This window comes from Ctenopharyngodon idella, chromosome 12 (genome assembly GCF_019924925.1).
Source record: "Ctenopharyngodon idella isolate HZGC_01 chromosome 12, HZGC01, whole genome shotgun sequence".
NCBI lineage: Eukaryota > Metazoa > Chordata > Actinopteri > Cypriniformes > Xenocyprididae > Ctenopharyngodon > Ctenopharyngodon idella.
In genome coordinates, this window is record NC_067231.1 from 20,684,456 (window position 1) to 20,702,141 (window position 17,686).

General features: G+C 37.6%; 1 protein-coding gene across 1 annotated transcript in view; it reads right to left on the reverse strand.

The window, feature by feature from the left end:
- Window positions 1-12,367, reverse strand: part of gfra1b (gdnf family receptor alpha 1b) — a 32,926-nt gene extending 20,559 nt beyond the window's left edge. The window contains exons 1-3 of the mRNA XM_051915530.1: window positions 11,862-12,367; window positions 11,169-11,477; window positions 10,818-10,901 (exon numbers count right to left, since the gene is read on the reverse strand). Of these exons, the coding sequence (XP_051771490.1) occupies window positions 10,818-10,901; window positions 11,169-11,477; window positions 11,862-11,922 (454 nt within the window). The 5' untranslated portion in view covers window positions 11,923-12,367. The remainder of the gene's footprint in view (window positions 1-10,817; window positions 10,902-11,168; window positions 11,478-11,861) is intronic.
- Window positions 12,368-17,686: the final 5,319 nt, after the last annotated feature.

Consider the following 17,686-nt stretch of genomic DNA (forward strand, 5'->3'; position numbering starts at 1 on the left):
GTGTATGTCCAACCACCAAGCAATTAAACTACACAAAATCTCACGAGTGTAATTAATAAAGTGTACAGCATTGATGACTTTCAATATAGAAGAAAAATCAATGTCTAATAAGACATAAAACTGGTATTTGATGTTTTACCATCAACAACTGCCAAGTAATTTCCCTCTGGGGCTCTGCCTTCAATTTACATACATTAGCAGTAAAACATACAAGCCACTATTTATTAACGTGTGAGAAATGGAGCCAAGACTGAGGCATTAATAAATTGAGGATGAAAAAGCGACGCACGCCGGGTGTAAAATGAACACTCGCTGAGTGCCAAATGCAAGTCAAAATTGCCTCTGGTATCTAAATAATACAGAGATGCTTGTCAGTTTATGTGGAACTGCAGTAAAAGACATGATTTCACTTGGGAAAAAAACCCTCACATCTCTCACTGATGTGAGAGATTCATACAGCTAGCTGTGGCGACTCAAATGTTCTGTAACAATTTATACCTTCATAAGATTATCAAGATGTGATATCAAGATCATTTTTAATGTGATGACCACAAACATTACTTGTTCATCCTTCTGAGATTGTCCCCATTGTAAAACCGTACGTTTAAAAATGTAAGAAATTCAACATTTGATAGAAAACACTTATTTAAAAATAAAAAAGACAATAATTACCACTTTAACCAGCAGGTGGCGGCAAAGTAGCATTTATTTGCGCATATATCAGCCATTTCCTCTAATCGTTTTTCACTTCGTTTTTGACTAAATATTAAACACAAAATAACTAGGTTCATACTTCACGTTTTGTCAATGTGAAGTATGAAATACTCAAAAAATCTTAAGAAAAACAATAACTTTTCTTGTGAATGAATGACACAGAAAGCGAGCACTGCACTTTCCCTTTGTAATCAAAGCAGCTGTCAGTCAGTGCAGCGCAGCGCAAGATCAATGATTTCAGCACACTTGTAAAAACACACATTTTATTAAATTAATCTAACTAAAGTGCACAATAAATAAACTAAGTATTACACTACTGATGCTCAACACACTAGCAAATGACATCTCACCGGAAGTTTTCGAGCTGTCTTATATTATTGCGGAAGTTCTAAAGAACGCTCTGTGCATATAGCCCATTCATCGGACATTGGGAGGTACAAAATTCAATTTAAACCCTGCAGTCATCCTTTTGTGCCACACCACCTTCTCAACTCCCTTTGTCCACTGATCATTGCTAAATTATAGTATAGTTAAAAGCAGCATAGTAACACTGAAGCGTGCTCCAAATCAGACTTGTTTGGGCATGCATGTAGATGTTTGAATGGCTAAAGAGACAGAGAAAAGGAGCTAAAGTAAGCTAGAGAGATGTGATAAATCCACTGATGAATGCAGGCACACTCTTAAAAGAGAGGGAGGGGGGTGGTTGCATTCTACTCCCATTCACATTCCCACAATATTGGAGTCAGGAAATGATAACTATAGGCTTCATACATCACAAACACTGAAGCACACATCCACAGCGGGGGATCAGTCCTTAGGGACTGACAGCATAGAGCTGTCAACCCAGTCCATTAGAATAAAGGATTTCCTCTTTCTCTCGCTAGGCTTCTCTCCAAAATCCTCTCCAAAGGATTTGTATTATATATGTTTGACAGCCTTTACGCTCTCACTGCCTATTGAATCTGTACTCTTCTGCTGTGTGTGGGTGTTCGAGTCTTTCTCTCTGTCTGTCTGTGTGTGTGTGTGTGTGTGGGTCACTAAATGTCCTTAATCTCAGCACTGACAGATGATGTGACTTTGGGTGACCTGGTCACGCAAGCTCACGCAGTACTGCAGTGCAAGCACTTTATGATCAGTTTATACAACACAGACAACGGTGTCACTTTCTGATACAGCATCAGACATAAACAGCGTTTGATGTGAAAATATGAACAGTTATGCTGTATTACGTAGCACTCTGCTTTTGACCTGTTTAATGTGTAGTTCATAGCGCTAATATTTTGTTATGACAAGGTCAATGACATACAGATACAGCTTTATGAATTATGACCTTCTCAGCCCGTCATATTTCAAGAGTTATGATTCAGAATATATCATGTCCCTTTCATACATGAATGCAGTAGGGTATGATATTTATTCAACTGCTTTCAATTGAAATGCACATTCTTTGTGTAGGGGGAAATGGATGATAGTTGCTTTGAATCAATACACTGATAGTTTAACTAGGCTGGGAGTGGACTTGAAAACAAATTGATTAGTTGATTCTGAGAATCGAGAGTCAACTCCATTCTAAGGCCTGACTTGATTAATTCTGTATTCATTACCTCAATCAAACTGCTACAGATCACAGAAGTGCTATAACAGGGATTTTGAATAATCCTCCTTGAATCTTTTGATTCTATTCACCAAGAGTCATTCAGATTCGCACACTGATTATATCATTATACCATAGTTGTCTTTTGAGTATTTTGTGTCATTCAATGAACAGATTCGTTCAAGAATCGTTCATGGCTGAAACACCACAACGATACTTATTTAAAGTAGTGTGCATGTAAACCTCTCTCTCCTGATCTCAAGAGGTGCTCTAGCGACTGACGCTACAGACTGCGGTCTTTAGACTCCTTGTTAGAGCGCCCGACTCCCATGCCGGCGAACCCGGGTTCGAGTCCCGCTGAGGATGGACGGTTTGAACAGGAGAGGTTACATTGGTGCCATGACCCGGATGGGAGTGAGGTTTAGGGGGGTGAGTGTAACGGACAATGGCCGGTAAAAGCTGTGCATGTAAACCTCACTCCCCTGATCTCAAGAGGTGCTCTAACGGCTGACGCTAGAGTCTGCAGTCTTTAGTCTCCTTGTTAGAGTGCCCACCTCCCATGTCAGCGGACCCGGGTCTGAGTCCCGCTTAGAGTGAGCGGTTCAAACAGGAGGGGTTACATTAAGATCTCTTGTCATGCATTTTATTAATCATAATTATGTAAATTATACTTTATATTGCACTGTTAAGATCTCAATTTGCCTCCTTTCCTTTAAGATTTGTGAAAACTTGGAATCAATTTTTAAAACCTGGAATTGGAATCAGAATCGATTTAAAAAATCCTTGAATCAAACAAATTAAACTTTTATTAGCTGCAGAGTGTTTTAAACGTTAGGCTTTTTCTACATATTTCCCCCTTTTTGTCACATTTGACAGAGTTATTGATGCTGAATGATTTGTAATCAACCATCCAGACATTTGTAATTACCCAACGCTTATGAGCTGTACACAACACAGCACGCACAAGCTTTAAATGTCATTTATGCCTCCAGCAATCATCAAGCTGTTTACGTGTTTTCTGACAAGGCCGACATTTTTCTCATAGCGTGAGATGATGAGGATTTGAGACGTTTGTTTTGTGTGTTTCTCAGTGTTTACATGCTTATCCCATAGCAGACTTTTTTTTATCTAATGTCGAAAACAGTCTATTTCTATACAAACATAAAAAGCTGTCTCTCTTTCTCTGTTTGTCTCTCATTGTCTTTTCCTTCCTCAGGCTATGTGGCAGCTGGTTGGGATTCATGAACCGTATGGCCCTGGCATCCATGTCAATGATGTGAAATGAGATTGGAAATCAAATTGCACTTCCAAACAATAAATGCTGACAGGGCCATTTTTTCATATTTAATAACCTCTTTCTCTCTTATAGGCTTTTTGCGATTCGTGCCAATATCAGTGAAGGTCTGAAATGATTTTCTTAAAACAGACTATGGCAATTCAAATGAGCGTTACGCATATGAATTTCATCCTACTGAATGTTTAAAACAATGACAGGATTTATTGTCATTATGAAGACAATGAAATTATGGATCAAAACCAAAACTAAGTAAAACGCATCCAGAAATAAATTAGACAGAGCCAGACATTAAAGGCGTTTTTAAAAATATATAATATATGTAATAACAATGAAAAGTATTTTAATTTAGTATCTATCAAAATCCTTTATAATTACCCCAATTCTTCTTTCAATAGACTCTCTGTCTGTTTAATATTCAATCAAACTTTCTGGATGAGCGGCGTGACTGAATACAACCAAATTTATGCAACTCATGAAAGGAAGCAGACCATCTTGCATGAGAAGAGGACATGGTCCCTTTGACCTCGATGCATCTCAGTTCTCTTAGAGGACAGGGCCACATGGGACTTGTTACTACATTCTGGACCAGCCCGAGGGTGTGAATAATTCAGATGAGCAGGACAACTTCAGTTCTGCATGTGAGAGAAATAGACACCACTTTATCTCCATCTCTCCTTCCTGTGAGACAGTGGGCTGCAGTTGTAAGGGCAACAGAAACAGGGATGTGCACTCAATTTCCATACAGTAGGTCTGTTTGACTTGAATGATGAAATATGATGTTTTCAGCACATGACCCAAGCCAAAATCATGCTAAATTCAGCTTTGCCATCACAGTAATACTATTGTAATTGTAGTAATGTTGTACAATAGTACCGTTTTTACAGTATTTGTGATCAAATAAATAGCCTTAATAAGTATAAGAATGATATCAATCAAATGTCAAGGCATGTCAAAAATGAGACATTTTTTGCATATATAACATTTAATTGTGAATAGCCCTTATAGCGAGACAAATGAATGGCCATTTGTGATCACCTCATTATTGACAAGCCTGTGGACCAAAGCAGGAACATGAAAAAATCTATTAACAAGGCACAGAACAAGATTCATCTGTCTGAACTGGTAGGAGTGGCTGATTGAGAAACATTAGATCTGTTTTAGTCTTCACTATGATCTTTGGTTCCACACACACATTCGAACCCCAAAAATTAACCCGACCCCTGAAATCGAATACTTCTCTACTACATAGTATGCGAAAAACAGTACGCCAACAAAGTAGTATGTCCGAATTCATAGTATTCGAAAAACAGTAGGCGAAAAGTCCCCGGATGACCTACTACTTCCAGCGAGATTCTGAAGTGCGCATTCGATGGACACTTTACTATCCCATGAGGCCACGGGAGAGGATTTATGAATGGAGGTGAATTGACGTAACTGACGCCGGTAGGTCACATGATAATGACAACATGGCGGATGTTGTATGTCCGGATTACATTCATACTACCCCCATTCATACTAAATAGAACATACTTTTTTAACGGTCGTGAAGTAGGTTCAAATTCAAATGTAGTACCTACTCAGATAGTATGCGATTTCGGACACAGCGATAGTTCTAAAAATGAAAATTCTGTCATTTACTCACTCCAATGTCATTAATCTTGTATGCATGGAACACAAAAGAAGACACTTTGAAGCTGTAGACACTGAGGGGGACAAGTTCCCCCCAATAATTAGAAATGGCCAAACTGTCCCCCCTAATATATGATATTCTTGATGTTGTTCTGCTGCACTCCATTACACACCGCTTTGTTTGTTATCAGGATGACAAAAAGTTTAAAAAGTTACATTTTTACGCTGGTCTACCTCAGCACTGTTTGACGTTTTAAAATGATCGAGATGGCCAAACAAATCAAAGAAGGTGGGCCTTACTGTTCACAGAAGATGAGTGCGAATTCCAATGTGAATATCTGTTTTATGATAGAAATGTTAAACGACCGACAGTAATGTCTAGTGATGCAAACTATTGAATTCTTCTATAAAATTTCACCATTTTGAATTGAAAGTATGCTATAATTTACATGAGTCATGTAATTCATAACTGAATCTATTTGGCGAGACAAGAAACGTTTTGAGTTTTTGACATAAGAGTGAATGTGTACTGTTCTTATTTCTTTATTCCCATAAATCCCTTTTACATTTTTACATTTTAAATTTTATTAAACAAGCAGAAATTTTACATTACTTGAGTGTTCCACAGAAGAAAAACAGGTTTGGATAGACATGAGGGTGAGTAAATAATGACAGATTTTTCGTTTTGGATGAACTAACCTTTTCATTTTCCCTATGGGTTCATTTATTTATTAATCCAACAATGGCTGCCATTCTCCGTCTTCATTGCTCCAGCTCCTCACTGATCAGGTGGCACAACTCTCGCTCTACAGTGACAGTGTGATCATTCTTCTTCTCTCATGACCGCTTTCTTTATTGATTTATGGAAAGGACCCATTTTAACTCAAGCATTTCCAGGCGAATATATTCCAGTGGTTATTTGGTATGAATGTCTCATGATTAATGGCACAATAAACATGTTTCTTTTGCCACAGCACTGAAAGACAAATAAAGAACCATGTGGACAGCCATGAAGTGGTTAGATGGATGTCTAAAAAGAGTCTTTACCTATGGCCATTAAAGTTGTACTTCAAATGAAGGTGGACATGTAAAACTTTAGTGTACATAAAGTAAGAGTTCACCCAATAATTAAAATTATGTCATAATTTACTCATGTTGTTCCAAACCTGTATGTCTTTCCTTTTTCATTGTAACAGAAAAGAAGACATTTTCAGTGTCATTTTGGAACCCAATGACTTTCATTGGATGCACAAAAACAGATGAATCATACAGGTTTGGAACAATGTGAAGGTGAGTAAATAATAACAGAGTGTTCATTTTTGGGTAAACATTCCATTTACCTGTGGAAAACCTAATAAGCTTTATAACATCACTAACTGGCCTGCCTACTGGCAACCATTTTACAATTCTGCTCGACCCTTTCGGCTACTTTTTCACTAAACAGAGCATGTCTTTCCTCCTTCACATGGTTGATTTTTCCCCCTTTCTTTTTCTTGTGATCCCACAGCTCAAAAGGATCTGTTACTAAAGCCCAAACCCCACAAAAGCTATGTAGAGCTGCAGGGTGTGGCATCAAATAAAGAGGACAGAAAGTGCCTGCACAGCATATTGCATACAGACGCATTCTGAACAAAGACTCAGTTCTGACATTACCTATTGAACTGAGTCATCTAAGAGGCATCAAGTCCATAACCCGGCTTCTCATAAACATGACGTAAAACCTGTGTAATTACCCGATCCGTTTTGACTGCTATTACCTCAATGATGCATCTTTATGGAGAATAGTTTGTTTGAAATGCTAAGTTGGAGAGTGAACTGTCTTGCTCAGCAATTATTAGACGCTTAATGCGGCCATTCATATTGATCTCAGTTATGTTTCTGACAGGAAGTGTAACCTTAACACATTTACTGAAACACTGGCGTTTTTGCATTAGAGCCCTGGACAGCTCAATTAGATGACCAGGCATTTCTGTTTGTCAGGTCTATGAAAAGAGTTTGAGAAAGCTGATATTCTGTTGACTGTCTCTTTGCTTGGCATCATGTTTCCCTTAACAATATTCTGTACTGACATGACTGGTTCAATGCTGTGCACCAGACACATTCACAGTCTTTCACAGTCAAGTCGTTTGTCACAAGTTTAAGTGACGTCTCGAAGATCCCTTTAGTAGTAGTTATCACAAATTGCTTGTCATGTTCCTCATTTGAAAGTCACTTTAATAAAAACATCTGCTAAATTACTAAATGTAAATATAATCACTTTCAGTCAAGTCTTTAATCAGTTTTTTATAAGTCTAAATCGAGTCTGAGGACAGTTTATTTGTAACTAAAGACTGGTTCACACTGCCCCAACAAACACTAACATTTCAAACAGTGAACATGATTTCACCAAGTACAACATCCTCCTGGATCAACATCTTTGTTGATCCTGGAACAACATTCCAATCAACCAGTCAGATTTTAGGGACAAGTTTACAGCTTATGTCAAGTTTAGGCTTAAAACCAGGGTTAGGTGCTTCTACATCAGTGTTATTCACCTATCATTTCCCTCTGATTTTAAGGAAAAGTTATGGGTAGGGATAGGTTTAGGGGTAGGGATATGGTTAGGACTAAATTTTCAGATAGGAATGTTTTTTCAGGATCAACAAAATATGTTTTTTTATCTGGCAAAATCAATCAGGGGCCATTTTCACAAAACATTTTATCTTAAAAGTTCTTAGCTAAGAGTTTTCTCTTAAAACCTATTCACAAAGCTGCTGAAACAAACTTTTACTAAGGAATAGAGAGAAGTCTTAAGCTAAGAAAAAAGGGCGGGGTTGACCTTGTTGCTATGGATGATGTCAACACGCTTACTAACTATGCCCGCAGTGATTGGCTGATGGGGGTGGGGTCTCTGTCAGTGATTTATTCATAGAAATATTGTTGAACGAGGTATCATGTTGCCATATTCAAAAGATTTTAAAATAAAAAATGTTGTCATATTTAAATCGGGAAAGGTTCACGAGCCAGAACTTGAACTCGCGTCACGCGAGCTGTCCACAAGGCTATCAGAGCAGACGATAGGATATTATTTTCAACTTGACTGCAGTGTTTGATTCTCCATCGTTAAATACATTTTGCCTGTACATGATTGAATCTTTGTTATGTCATCGCAAATTAAAATCTAAAAACCAAAATGTTTATTGAATTTATGAAGAAAAGGCTCAGCACCCAAGGCTATTGCCTCAGTGGTGTACAGTGTCTTTGGGTGGACTGCTGAGGTGGATTGCCAGCAACAGCCACTTTAGGATTGTTTGTGATTTGGTCTTAGTGAGTTAGGAGTCCTCTTGACTACTCCTAACTTATTACAGATTTAGTAGCTAGTTTTAGCACTAAAATGCTTTGTGAAATACTCTTAGAGCAAAAATTTAGGAGTCCTAAAATTATTATTTTTAAGAGTTTCTCCTAAATCGGCAAGTTAAGAGCTACTTTTAGCCTTTAAGATGTTTTGTGAATACGGCCCCTGAAGTTTGCTGCTGTATTTACAGTATGTAAACATAATGGTCATGCTCATACCAACAGGTTAATAAACTGATCAAACTGAACAAAACCCAACAACCATTGGAATTTGGTGCTTGTTGGCACTGTGTGAACGAGCCTAAGATTCAAGTATCCATTTCTGCTGTGAAAAGCCTGAAAACACCCACACAAGGTGTTGTAAAGAGATGTCCCACTGAGAGTAAGAGATTAAGATCAGTTATTATTGGGGTCCTGCATGTGGGCTGATTCAATGGTTCATGACAGTAAATATAAAAATACTTTACTCACAAGACACAGGTTGGACACTAACCAACCGTTTTTGTTTTGTTTTTCAACTTCCTATCCCTCTCTCCACAGTATTTTGTTACAATGGGTTTGGTACCAGTATTGGTTGATGCAGGGATTTCTACAGGCCTGTATAACCCAGACACGGCACCACCTCAAGACCAGGAATGTCTCTCCATCTGGGCAATGTTGAGATCTGGCACAGCAGCTCTGAGTCTCTCAACCAAATCAGTTTTTATTGAAGCTGCTCTGGCAGCGGCCATAAACATCCTGCTCACTCCTGTATAGACCAGCTGTGAATTATTACTAGGGGTTGCTTGGACATGCCAGAGTTAGTGCACCTCTTTAATATTTTTCTAGTGTACATTTTTTCCCATGGTTTTGCATCCAAATACGAAAAAATAATTCGAATTAATGTCTCTCTCTCCCTGGCGATGTACAACGTAGTCTGCTGCTACAAGTAGTCAACACACATACATGGATACACAGCAAAACAAAAGCAAGCCGATGATGTTCAAATCGTAATAATGCTCTAATTGTGCCAGGCTGATGATTAAAGAATTAATAAATATAAAACCGGTATATTTAAGCTTATTTTTTATATTTAAGCTTATTGATTAGAGCTTCGGGAAAAAACAAGGCTGCAATCTCAGAAGCTGTGTTTCTCGTACGGCTTTATTGATTTGAAGTGGAATGAGAGGGAAATGTAATGGGAGAGCGTCCCATGTACTTTCATGTAATGCCCACATGTTCCTTATAGAACTACAGTATATTCATTTTTAATCCAAATTCTAATGCAAATAGAAACCACAGACACTTGTTCTCAGGCTTTTCAAAAAAAGAAGGTGCTGCCTTCTAAGCATCTATATATATATATATATATATATATATATATATATAAAAACACAAATTAACAATTTACTCAATACTGAAAATTACGTATAAAAACACATTTTAACAGGTTTTTTGATCCAGTAGTTTGTGCTGTGTATTTTAATGCGTATAGTATCTCACTCTTAGCATGGCAGCATAACGTCAAACGCTATTGAAATCAATTGCTAGTTGAGTCTCAAAATGGGTGCGGAGTACTATTAGTGTGCCGCATGGAGGTGCTGTCTACGCAGACTGTTCATTATGAGAGTGTCACTAATGAGCTTCCATGTTGGTTAGGATGCTGCCCATGTAGGCAGTTGGCAGTGAGGCAGCTTACTAGGTTTTGGAACAGAGCTACTGTCTGTCACCATGGAGATTTACTGCAGAACTTCTACAGTCAAGCACAGCTCAGATTGAGAGATGCAGTCAGTGTTATCCTCAACACCAGCAGACCTCACAGTAGTTGAACAGGGGAGGAACAGCGCCATCTACAGGGCATATCTAGACCATCTCCATCAAGCAGCACTTGTTCTGTTAGTCCTCTATAGGAATGCATTAGGCATTGACTCTTTTCCAAGGACATCACTGAAACCTGTTCACTCAAATCTCTAACATCCATTACAAAGCACACTTTTATAAATGACGGATGCAGGCGGGTCATTCATAAGCCACAAGGCATTTAAATTCATTCATTTGGCATTTGCAGACACTTTTATCCATAGCCAAATGAGCATCTCTCAAGAACGAGGCAGGGAAAGAGGACGTACACATATATCGTAGACATATATTAAGTACATTGTGCATATATTTAGAGTTAACAGACAAAACAAAAAGCTGGCAAATGATTTGTACTCGGTGCGAACTGACAGATAAGTGTGAGGTGGAGATATATATTAACATCAGACTTACCTGATATGATGGGAGCCAGACGAAAAATGTCAGACAGGCGGCTGTTTACCGCCTCATATGGCGAGTCCTCAAGTAAGTCATTGGCTGGAAGATAAACACCAGCAAAGTAAAAATATAGTAGAAATAATAATTTAGCAAGTGAGAATTCAAACTGTTTACATGCATCATTCTTAGAACCAGAACTTTTTATTTTTATCTATATTAAAGTTAATAATGGTTATAACATAGTTATAACATGGTTATAACAGCATATGCATAATACATTTCCAAGACTTAAAGTGGTCTACAGAGCATGATTATTTTTCATATTTAATTCTGTTCAACTGCAATATTATGCATGGATCTGCTCACCCTGTAAACTCTGGTATATACTCCAGAAGATGCGCAGACAGTTCTTCTCTTTTTTCATTCCTCTCCTACACTTGCAGTCGTACAGAGGACTCTGTTTCATGGACTCTATGGCGTTCCGGCACTCGTCCTGCGCCTCGGGTTCAGCCAGCATGCTGAAGTTACCGGCTCTCCCGGCCACACACTGTCTCATGGTTCGGTACTTAGTGCTGCAGCCGTACTTCCCCAAACACTGTTCATGAGCCCTAACGCAGTCCAGTCGAACCGAACGAGACTGTGCAATCGCATCTGCCTTTGAGAAGTGCACTATATCTGTGCAGGGGAAAGATAAAGTTACAGATGTGAATAAGGCAGAATGGTAAAACTGTCACAGTAGGCTATTACTACGATTTTCCAGTGTTCATAATTATTGTAATGGAACTTACCTAGTTACTTTGTGGACCCCATTTAAACAAATAGATATGTAAAAGACAAAAACACTTTTTTATAAACAAAATAAAAAAATCTGTTTCCTGCCAGGTTTAAAAATAATAATACTAGCAATAATAATACTAGCAAAAAAAAAAAAAAGTATGCATCTTTATTACTATATATATATATATATATATATATATATATATATATATATATATATATATAAATAAATTGTTGCAGATTTACGCAAACAAATATTGGAACACATGCATCGCAACTTACCAAGGACAGGCAATATTATCCAAAAAGTTACGAATATCATCGTCGCTTTATTCAGATCCATTCAGAGAGCAGAGAAACTGGTTAAATACGAAATAGAAAAATTTCCACAGTAAATCCATTGCGCGCCATCTGCGCACTGGTGCAAGTGGTGAGGAACAAGTGATCAGACATCATATACACATCCGGACAGACTCCAACAAGCGCTCAGTGCTGCTCTGCTGGACACACCCCACGAGAAGAGAATAAAAAACTGTACTAGGCGTTAAAAAATTATATTACGATTAAATACTAATATCGTGGAATTGCGCTATTCAGCCTTTTGATATCTCCTTTATCATCTCTTCAGCAATCGTTCAAAACAACAATTTATTATAAAATGTACCTAAAATGAACATTCCAGTATTATTAAAAGTTCATGTCAGTCCACATTTAATGTCAAATATGAGTGCTGTGCGCGCTCAGTTGACCGACAATATGCATAAGGTCGAAGTACGCGCACTCTGTGAGAAGATACTGCGCATGTGCTCGGAATCTCTGGAGAAGGTCGGTCCTTTTGGCTCAGTTGGACAGTGAATATTCGCTGATTAGGCACCATTTAGCACTTTACTTAATAAAAATTATCCAAAGACTGTCCAAGCACAAATGGAATTCACTTTGCGATCCATATCCGACACCCTGTTTGCGAATTTTTCACTTTTTTTTTTAAACAATCTCTGTCCGTTTTTTGGCCACTCTTGAATTAGGAATTATCTAGACGTTGTAAACAAAATACTAACCATTTTGTGCTAATTTTTTGATAAATCTATAATAACGTGATACAATAATGACAATTATTAACAACAGCCTAATTATGAATAATAATAAATAATAGTTAGCCTATTTTTATCGTTGTACCGACCGAAACAGACAGCAATCAGCTGTTGCTGTGATTACCTCAGGTGAAAGCGTCTACTTAGCTCACTCTAATCAGTAACTTGTTTCACAGTTTGGCGGTTACTGTAACGTTGTTTGAAAATGTCGTCGAAGCGCACACATATATAGACTACGTATGTGTAAAAAGCATACACACTTTTAAGACCCCCAACCTTTTTAACCCTCTCCTCAGTTTTGCGTACTACATAAGAGCAAGTATGGTATGACGTCATTCAATACTAGTAAGATTTTGCTCACTGTTTGTAATGAAACAATCACATTTAGGCTGCCACCTGTAACTCTTCCCTTTTCTTCATCTAAGCGTCTCGTATGATCATAAACCCTTTTATGGAGTTTTATTTCTTGATTGTATGGATGAATTAAGAGCTTGAGCGCCACCTGTTTACTGAAGACTAGCATGACAGTTGCCATTTCAAATCAATGGAGCAGAAGAATATAAAGGAATACATTTTCACTCGTTATCATTTGCATATAGAATCCATATTAATGTTTTATTATTTTCTCTCTCTAAAAATCAGTAAACAATCAAAACCAAGCATACATTTGCAGACATACTACATCTGCCATGTTGCCAGTGTGTCTTCATCCAGTGTCTTGTGCCCCTGCAAATGACTTTTTTATTTCTCTGATTGATCCATAAACATTGATTCAATCATGTTTCCTTTGTGCATATTGTACACTGATTGCTCCTCACTTGTTAACAAGCTTCATTCCACTGAAATCAAACCAAAATCAATTTCCTCTGTTTAATGATTTTTTTTTTCTTCAAAAAGTAAAGAATTAATTACACAAACCCAAATCATTAGCTAGCAATTGCTTGACATATTATAAACCATTCAGACTAATGAGATTGCATAGGCATACTGAACTTGATTAGAAACTCGATACATGATCAATACTCACCTTAAGGTTGAGTACGAAAGACTAACCATCTAGGAAATGAGCTCTGTTGGATTTATTGTCAGTTAATCGAAGACATTGCCGGATACCAATGGATAATGTGAATAACAGCATCACACAAATGATGCACCATTGATCCAGCCATGCTTTTGCAGACAATTAACTTTGTTTGAAACCTAACAATAAATCCATCCAAGACACAGAATATATGTAACTAAAACATTTCCTGAATGGATTTTGCTGACTCGAATCGATCGATAATTCTTTTATATTCTTTTACCTTCATGTCTGTAACTATTACACAGGCAAATAATCAAAATGAATTATGTATATTTTTTAGAATCATTAACAAACCTTCCAAAAACTTTCTGAGAGAAAAAAATGTCAGCAATATGGGAGTTAGATTACTGTAATAGAAGAAACGTTTTGTAATATAAGCATAGCATAAGGGCTCTATATATCAAGGATGGAGCTTATTAAGACTTCAATGTATGTGTTTGTGTGAAGAGGGTTAAGACACTTGATGTGTAAAAACACGATGTGTAGACTGAGCAGTGATTGTAGTCATTTAGACGTGCGGATGCCAGAAGACATGTTTGTCTGTGTATATGCACTATTCTTTTGTCCATATGTGTATTCACATATAAAAAGCAGTCTCATCAAACAGAGTGCTGTAGCGCATCTCCATTTAGCTAGTGTTAAAAGGAAAATCAATGGGAGATTTGTGGCAGGAAGTCTGTATATTCTCTGTGGCCTTTTCAGTCATTTAGAGGGGGAGAGGTTTGTTGTGTTTCTACCCCACAAATCTTAACCCTCATTGGTTTGAGACTGTAAGAATGGGGATAGCTGTAAAATTCAACCCCCAAGAATAATTCTTAAGAATGGCTCTCATTCATCACACTTAGAAACACACACAGTATGGGGGTAAGCAATATTCTGGGGCAATCGATTGAGAGTAATTTGATCCGTGTCATCTGTACAGCTAATTGATTGCTCGTTTCAAAAGCTATATTGGTGTGTAAGCGCATCCGGTCCGTGTAGAAGCCATTACGTGGTTGATCTCCATTATAATATATTAATTAGTAGAGCAAAGAAACGGCATTCATTTTCTCCTTTGGATGGCAAATGTGTTCTGTGCAAACATTTGTCTTTGAACAGCTATAGGATGTAATTAAGTCACGTTTGAGGAACAGTAATTGCCGACTTTGACGGTTCCTTTTGATTACTTGATCAAAGAAAAGAAAATTGCCTCAGTTTCAGCTTGCCAGCTAATAGACTTCCACCGAAGGCCTTTGGAAACTGCAGAGATCACTGTGGAGGGTGTGATTCAGAGCACATGCTTGATCAAAACTGACTGAAAATGACCAAGGAAGGAACTGCAATGCTGTTCAGAATTACTTCTTTTGAGGTTTTTTCTTCCCGTTTTTGTTCCTTTTCAAAAACCCGAAGAAATCATTTCTTGTTTAATAGCATTCAACATATTTTATTCAAGAGTATTTCTGTCCCAATTGAACACTGACCAAAATGAAAGAATTATATGTCTCATTTACCAACTCTGGGCACTACTGACATTTCTCACAAGTGGCTTCCTTCAATTCTCTCTCTTTAAGTGGGTGAGTAAGTGAAGTGCTGATGAGGTTGCTGATGTCTGGACAGATTCTCCCACTCAATTTGGCCTGCTGCTCATTTCTTTGACAATTGCCCCTCTTGTCTGCTCGCTCAATTTGATTTTAGTAGTTTCAAGATTCCCGATGTTCCGATAGATTTCAAAGTGCTTACGTTTTGGCAATCTTTATAAACTTCTCCAGCTTTTGTCTCCTAACAACTTCACCTCAAGTTCCAGCATCTGGGACTCATGACAGTAGAACAGATCTGATATGATTAAAGAACGATTTTTCAATTCAATTTGTTTGACACACACACACACACACACACACGAGTTCACACTTACAAATAATTTGATAGAGTAATAGAGTATGCTTATTTGGCGTGCTGTCCGGGGGAGGGCTCCAAGCTCGGAACGTGGCCCGAACCCAGAGTACTCCCCCGTATCCCTGGCTGGGATAGGGACTAGCCGAGAGTGAGGAGTCGGGGTGGCAGAGGGATGCAGAAAAGACTGTCGAGGAATGAAGGTGAGTCCAAACGTACTGATTGGGTAGATCATTTGAACGTGCTCCTCCTGAACTTTGTTAATAAAACATCATATGGGGGCATTCCATAGACATAATGTACAAACTGTATATTATATCCCCCTCCACTAACCCTACCCCTAAACCTACCCATCACAGAAAACTTTCTGCTATTTTAGGTTTTCAGAAAAGATTCAAAAAACATTCTACATGATTTATAAGCTTATTTCCTCATTAGGACCAAAAAATGTCCCCACAAGGTCAAAATATACTGATATTACTATATTTGTGGGGACATTTGGTCCCTATAACGTAGGGAATACCAGGACCACACACACACACACACACACACACACACACACACAGAGAGAGAGAGAGAGAGAGAGAGAGAGATGGACAAAACATGTTGGGTTTTCATGTTTTATGGGGACATTCCATAGATATAATGATTTTTATACTGTACAAACTATATTCTATCCCCTAACCTTAATCCTACCCATCACAGAAAGCTTTCTGCATTTTTACATGTTCATTGTCCCCACAAAGATGGCAATATCCAAAATCCTTGTCCTTGTGGGGACATTTTTTGGTTCACATGGAAAACTTCTAATAAAGCATACAGATTGATGCTTTTTGAAAATGTAAAAATGCAGAAAGTTTTCTGTGATGGGTAGGTTTAGAGGTAGGGATAAGGGTTAGGGGACAGAATATGCACTTTACTGTATAAAAACCATTATGTCTATGGAATATCCCCATAAATCATGAAAATCCAACATTGCGTGTGTGTGTTTTATCGCTGCCTTCTCTTTTTCTTTAAAGAAACAGCTGATGAACTAATGGAATATGGCATATAATAGTCAGAAACTGAAAATGTGCAGAAATATATTTATATTTCTGCTTATTTGCTAATTAACTGCTGTATTACCCACAATCAGAGTTTGATTAGGCCAAATTCCAGCGTTACCGTCTGGAAATAGGAGTCGCGTTCCCTCTAGTGGTCTATCATTACACCAACACAATATCAAGTTTAAATCATGACAAAAAAGTAGAGAAATAATTAAAACAGGTAAATAAAAATAATATTAAAAAGAGATCTACTTGTTGTAGAACGAATCCAAATAAATCTATTTAAATAAATAAAAATAAATATATATTTTATTCTGTTCTCAGTGAATGGGATGTTCAATCAGCTTGCCAGTAGATGGCAATGTTGTACAGTTTGTCACATTTCACACATGACGTAGCAAACTCAACTCTGCAAAGATTGCTGTCTGTGCACCATTCTGAAGATGCCCATCTTTATTCCTCATTTGGAGCATACTTTAGTCAGTAGTCAATGCTCAAAAGGTTATTTGTATTTCAAGGGAATTCATTGACTAGGCTATATAAGAAAAACATATGTAGAAAATAATGTGAACAAAAATATGGATTAATATCTCCCCCCAATTACATTAATTTGTTGTGGTGGCGTTGTTACATACTATATAGATGATACTGATTCTGAACATATTTCAGTACTGTGGCTTTACCATGGTATCAGATAATACTGAATTACATGTTACCTGTATACTTAAAAGGATGTCATGGTGCATGTCCAAAAACATAGTATTATCCTTGTAGTATGTCTAAAAACACAGTAATACTTTTTGCTTTTTATATTATTGCAGTTTGTGAACAGGTCGTACATCTGAGACATCTGAGAAAATGCGATTTCTCCGTCTAGTTTCATTGCTTGCGCTTTCGTTCTTGACAAAATCCAGGATTAAGTTACAGCTTGAGTGGCACAAGCCCTGAGTTTTGAAACCAGCTTTAAGAGGAGTTAAAGGCACTGCAAAGGTCAGTAAACATCCATCCTAACATAAG